This window comes from Idiotropiscis lumnitzeri, chromosome 4, assembly GCF_059441095.1.
Source record: "Idiotropiscis lumnitzeri isolate Australia: NSW breed Sydney's pygmy pipehorse chromosome 4, RoL_Ilum_1.0, whole genome shotgun sequence".
Classification (NCBI taxonomy): domain Eukaryota; kingdom Metazoa; phylum Chordata; class Actinopteri; order Syngnathiformes; family Syngnathidae; genus Idiotropiscis; species Idiotropiscis lumnitzeri.
In genome coordinates, this window is record NC_142394.1 from 11166949 (window position 1) to 11173805 (window position 6857).

General features: G+C 39.0%; 1 protein-coding gene across 1 annotated transcript; it reads left to right on the top strand.

Moving 5' to 3' along the window:
- Window positions 1-608: 608 nt before the first annotated feature.
- Window positions 609-2429, top strand: mif (macrophage migration inhibitory factor). The gene is made up of 3 exons (XM_088293708.1): window positions 609-849; window positions 1956-2128; window positions 2226-2429. The coding sequence occupies exons 1-3, from the start codon at window positions 742-744 to the stop codon at window positions 2290-2292; spliced, it is 348 nt and encodes a 115-aa protein (XP_088149834.1). The 5' UTR covers window positions 609-741; the 3' UTR covers window positions 2293-2429.
- Window positions 2430-6857: the final 4428 nt, after the last annotated feature.

The following is a 6857-nucleotide window of genomic DNA, read 5'->3' on the forward strand; positions in this document are numbered from 1 at the left end:
TTGGATATGCACCAAACGTTTGTCACTCAAAACCAAATCTTATGGGAGTAAAACTATCAGACTGAACAATTTTGTGTTTGTCCACTCTTGCATAATATTGCAAACATACTTTTTTTACTTTGTCAAAAAAAAAATTGATTTAAAAAAAATAATAATAAAGACAACTAATAGCTATTGGTACACCCTCACATTTTAAACATATATATTGCCCATGGGAAAATACTGGAGAAATGGTTTGCTACAATTTAGTCAGCAAAAATATGTACATTTACTGTCGCCTAAAAATAACACACAGCCATATTTATGACCACTGGCAACACAAATGAGTAACGTACACCCCTAACATTCCAGGATCTGATGTTCATGTACATAGTTGCTGGACTTATTTTAATAGTCAAGTCTACTCTAACGTGCTGGGGTTCACTGTTGTGTCAACATGTGGAATCATCAGATTAAATGTGACATACTATGATGCCTATTTATTTCTCCGATATCATAATTTTAATTTTAACGCGTGAGATCAGTGACTCAGTGCATTTAATCAATAGATTACGGGCGGATCTTTCACATCAAATATGGCGGGTGCGCTGACGTATTACAACAACGGGCTACCCCACTCCGCATAGTGCAGCATCTCTGTACTTTTGTCTATGACTCCGTCGCCCTCAGTTTTCGGAGTGGATTATTCTGACCGGTTAGTGTTTTTAGTTAAAGCACCGTAAGATTCTCTACGTGGAAACCATGCCGATGTTTGTAGTCAACACCAATGTGGCCAAAGGAAGCGTGCCGCCGGCTCTGCTGACAGAAGCTACCGAGGAGCTGGCTAGCGCTATGGGCAAGCCTGCACAGGTATGACAACGTCACGCTTACTCAACATGACTCTTTAAGTTTATTTATTTTACACGACATGCTTGACCAATGCCTGTCCACCATCTGGATTGTCTGACTTGTTTAACAGATATCATTAGATATTTCTTTACTAAATCTAAGGATTAACACGTAAACGGATTCTTTGTCAGTATTTGTGTTTTGGGGGGATGGAAGTGGTGTGGTTGAATGGCGCTGAACTTGCTTTTCCGAACCTGCTTCACTCCCAATTTGCCGAAACAGCGATTATACGGAACTTCTGCTCTGTCTTTTTTGCTTGTTTATTTTTGTGGTTATAGGTTACATAACTGTCTTCATTACGGCGGAAAATACTAATATGACAGACAAGATGATTTAGCAATCTTGCGGTGGTCCGAGCAATCTTCTTGATGCAATTTCTGCTGGGTTGTGTTGCCAAAATCCCTGGTAGCGCCCCTGGTAACACAATTGCATAAAGGTTGAGAGCCAATTGCTTAATTGCTACTATTTTACTGACTGCTACAACAGTCATAAATTAATATAAAAAATGATTTAAAACAATCTGCAATATTTGAAATGTAAATTGGTTGTCAAGAGGATTATATATTTTATATATATATATTTTATATTTTATATATATATATATATATATATATATTATATATTTTATATATATATATATATTATATATTATATATATATATATATATTATATATTATATATATATATATATATATATATATATATATATATATATAAAATATAATATATATATAATATATATATATTATATATAATATATAATATATTATATATTATATATAATATATTGTAATAGTATTTAATAATATTTTTACTGCAGTTGTATTTTGTCTCCAGTCAACTAACTTACACAAGCACACATTTCTGTATTTTGTGCATATTTGAAATTTCATAGGGGGACAGAAAATGCCCTCCAATTATTGAAAGACCCATGTATCGTTTTGTAGATTGATTTTTGCTAGTTACGGTGATGTAACTTCAAGAGTTGCATTTTATATGGGTTCACTTCACGTGAGATCTTAAATTAATGATCCACCCATGTTTTTGTTTTTTTTACATGCATCAGTATATTGCTGTGCTAATCAACGCAGAGCAAATGATGATGTTTGGAGGGAACGGAGACCCGTGTGCACTCTGCTCTCTCCACAGCATTGGAAAGATCGGCTCTTCTCAAAACAAACAGTACTCTCAACTACTGTGTGGCCTGCTCAACAAACACTTGGGAATATCTCCTGACAGGTATGCAAACCAATTATTATGGTGACTAACATGCATAATTGCACACATTGTTCTCTGTTCAGCATTTATGCCCACACTTCCCTTTTGTCTATTTCAGGATTTATATCAATTTTGTGAACATGGATGCTTGCAATGTGGCCTGGAACAACTCTACCTTTGGCTGAGATGGAGGTTGAGGTCCTCAAAAAATATAATTCCAGTTGTAATAGCTTGTTCATTGACCATAGAAAACTTGTTTAGTCAGTAAAGCTTTGCATTGAACGTTTCCCTCTGCATTAAAGCACATCTGATAGTAAAGAAATTTGTTTTTTCTCATAGTTGCACCTACCTGAATTGTCTCCTGTACATCAAATCATCAAACATGGCTTTGAATGAGAATTTTAAATTAGAATTTATAATTCAACATGCAATAAAAAACACATACAAAACAGAAGTATTCAATATAAAGATTCCAAAAAAACAAAACAAAACACATGTACTGCAAGTCCTAAAAGGAGTAGGAAAGAAATCGAGGTTATTTGCAACAGAGACCCCCCCCCACCTGCCAAAAGCTTCACCTATCCCTCCCACCAACGCAGACACCTGTTATGTCACACACGGGGTCCGCCTGCATCCATGCCAGTCTTGCAACAAGAGCTTCCTCATCGCCTCAGAGCTCACCGTCCACACTCGCACGCACACAGGCGAGCGTCCTTTTGGTTGCCCACAGTGCGGGAAGTGCTTTGCAAGTAGCGGCAACTTGAGAGCCCATCAACGGGATGTTCACATGCAAAAGAGGCCCTTTGCTTGTGCCGAGTGTGGAAAGAGGTTCGCCCACAGACTGGACCTTAGGGTGCACAATCACAAAGTCCACCAAGGTGAGCCGTACTACATGGAGCATCATCAAGAGCCAGACATCGCCCCTAATCCCGTTTAAAACTACTGGTTGCGATCTTAATTAACCACCGACATACACATCACTGTGACTGACTCTCCTGTTTTACATTTAATGTCTGAAAAAAATATTGTAACTATCACCTCAATTCTTGTCAGTGTTTCCATCAGGTTTCATTTTAGTTGTGCATTATTGGATGATTATTATATCATCGCTTTTATTCTCTCATTTGTGGAAAGACAGTATAGCGATTCCACAGTTGCTCTCAATTAAGTTTTTCATAAGCACTAAAGGTAATACAGTCGCTAAGCTTTCACAAACTGCATGCAAATGTAGGTAGAATATACAAAATACTTAGTAGTATTTTACAAATGTAATTTCTGAACTTTAATTTCACAGCCTGTTGAGAGGGGGAATTAAATGTGCTTCGTCTCTCAACCTGAAACGTAGTTGACTGCTTTTGTGCTATCACCACTGGGTGGCAGCATTGGCACACATGTGAATCTCAGTATGTTGCAGACGTGCCCCTCAGCATATTTCACACTGTGCCCTATATTTGCTGGTATTTTTCCCTGATCTTTGCACATATTTGCACAATTGTCAGCATCAAATGTCTCTTCGAGTCAGTCTTGAAGCAAGTGCATGTTAGGACAAATAATTGTTTTTGTGCTTGAGTTCTGCGTGGTCTATATGATATTAACAAAATTATATTTTAATGTAAAAAAATGTCCTGATGCTACCACGTCACAGTTACAGCCTTTACATATTGTGTTCAAAACGTAGCAGTCGGATGTTAAGTTAACTGAGGATGGAGATGTAGAGTCTCATTGCGTCCTCATATCTCCCTAAGGGTCATCTGTCCAGAGGAAGCCAGATCGAGACGCAATTCCTTCCACAGATTTCGTCCTTGAAGAGTATGTAGTTGTATTTATTTCAAGCGGGTCATGGTGGTTTTGCAGTGTTTTATGTTTAAACAATTGTTTGTATGTAATCTCGTGTCTACTCTAAGAAGCTTTGCACCAGCAGGCACAACCACAAACGAACAGCTTACCATGAAGGACTGTTGTGAGGGAGGAAAACCGTTGAGCAAGTCCCCGTATGTTGATGCAGGTATTACTCTGTAATTACACATGGACGCTAATGTTTGCTCTCTACTCTTGGGCATTGATTAAAAGCAGACAATATATGTTTTAATGGCTTAACAGGCTATTCCGTCTGTATTGGTTTATTTGGTATAAATGAGTTCTTAATGTTAGTGCTCACAACATATGTCACAATCACTAATTCCCATGTCTGGCTGGGCTATAATGTACTCTTTACCTTTTATGTGCCCATGTTTCAGTTTATTTCTCCCACCCTCAGGCAGCTGCTTTAATTCATCAGGGAAGTAAAAAAAAAATACTCTCAACTGCCTGCCTCTGGGCCATAGTGTCATTCCATCACCATCCTATAATCCCCCAGGAGTAAAATGATCCCGAGACTCCCCAGTTATTGCTCCACTCTCCTGAAATATGTCATGCTGGTGTAAAATGTGAGGGAATATTTACCCGTGCACTACAAGAGGCACTCGGAAACGGCTCATTGCTCACATCATTTGCATTATCATGCGTTACATGTAACATACTTCTCCCTCCGGTGCGTTTTATGTGTTGTGAGCCATTGGCGATGCTCACAGACTTCTGATAGTAATCTCTGCTTTCATGTGAGCCACCATTACTGAAGGGAAACCACTTTTAAGGGATTACAACGTCCCCTCTCTGGGTTGCTCCAATGTCTGCAGTCGATATTTAACTACTAACTTAATATTCCAGCATTATTAGACTGTGAGAAATGACGGCATCTATTCATCTTTTAAAAATGTTAAATGTAATTGATTTCATGAGTAATCAGCCAAAAAGGATACATTTTGATGTCGATATGGTCTTAGTGCTATTTCAGGAACACTAAACTGGATTAGGTGATAACCTTAAAGCACTAATTGGATGTATATTACTTTAATTTGCCTTTTTTTTCAGAAATTGTTTGCACAAATGAATGCATTCACGCTATCAGCGGGTCACTGGTTGCTTAGCAACCAGCGTAGTGGGGGTTTGGCCAAAGAGAACAAGCACCTGGTCAACAGGGGCACAAGGTCAAAAGTATTACAGGACACAATGGCGCTCCTGAATAAAGGATGCTGATTGTTATCATGTAGACTAGATGTAGTCCACTAATCCATATTTGTCAGAAACTCATTTTGACATTCAGTAGTCCTAGAATAACTAGAATGACTAAAATGTCAGCGAGCAAATTAATCACTAAAAAAATTTCATTAAGCTAAAACAACTCAAAGGATTTTTGTCCCCAGAAAAACTCTAAAGTGTGACTCTCACCACATTTGGAGTCCTGCATCCATGCTTGTAAATAGTGTGAGCAAACAATGTTCACTCCAGGGCATATCCATATCTAAGTGATGATTGCAATGCCTGACTCTTATAGTTTTCTGTCACCAGGGTAACAACTCTAGTCCAAGGCTTAATGGCTCGGTCGCTACAGGAGACAGGCCAGGTTAGGCACGCTGGGTCAACAAGGGCAAGCTGGCCTGATTTACTGTTACAAACCTGTTACATGTTATGATTGTTTAATCATTTTTGCATGTAGACATAAGGTTGTTTGTTGTTCCTTTTTGTGTACATATTTACAAAGTCATCTTATAAGTGCAAAAGAACCAGGTGGGGGAAAAAGATTATAGCTTTAACCAGTGGAAGATTTGTTGGCTAGTGGTTGAAGCTGAATTGGAGGATAAAAGCAAATACAATGTGTGAAACTGTTGGTGGGTTTTGATTTAAAGAGGGCGGGGGTGCATGCAGAAAGAAGGACGGCTATGGCAGAACTGTGTTGAGCTCATCGGTGCTCAGTTGAGGTTAGGGGGGAGGGCAATGCCGGCAGCATGCTGAGGAAGTCAGATAAACAGCTCACCGTGTATCCTGCTGTGGAAGGGGTCGGGGGTGTTAATGCCCGATGGCGATCAGCCAGCGTCAGTGATGGCACCAACTGTTACTGGCAGCCGTCACTCTGCTGCCACAGTGGCGAAAGTGTGCGTGTGTGCGTGCGGTGTGTGTTGCTGTTGTTGAAGGGTTTTCAGTCTCATTGCTTTGCTGGACGACAGTGATCAAGCTAATGAGGGATTTTCTTGTTATCTCTTTTCAAAGCATTGCCAAATCTAAACGGATGGCATCTAATTGATATTCTGGGTAAAATTAGGTCGGCTTCGAGAGTCATTTGCATTTCAAAAATCTGTAGAAATGTGCCGTTTTGACCTCAAATCGCAATAATTATTCCAAAGGTTTCGCATGGTTTTACGTCAAGAAATTTTGAGGCAAATTGACAGCTTGTTGAGCCCAAAGTGTGAGAGCTTGATGTGCTATCTGTCGGAGGTTTCGTTTGTTTTTATGGCAGGAACATGCAGATACCACACACTCCTGTTCAAATGGCAGGTTTTTGTGATATATGGTCTAATACCAACTAAATCATTTCAGTTTGTGACCTACAACCCGAACAAGTGAATTGATTTGAGTTGAATCTTTTCAAGAGTGCAAATGATAATGATAAAAACAACTCCAATGAAGGTGCGATGTCTAAAATGTAAATTAAATTCAGTAATATATTGATTTGCAAATCCTCTCTCTAATTTCTCATCACACTCACACAGCTTTTGGTGAAAGAGGACACTAATTGTTGAAGCTTTGTAGGTGGAATTCTTTCCCGTTGTTGCTTGACGTGCAAGGTCACTTGATCAATAGTCGGGGGTCACTGTTGTTGTCGAATGTCACGCTTCATGATCGCCACATAATTTCGATTGGAGACAGGTGTGGA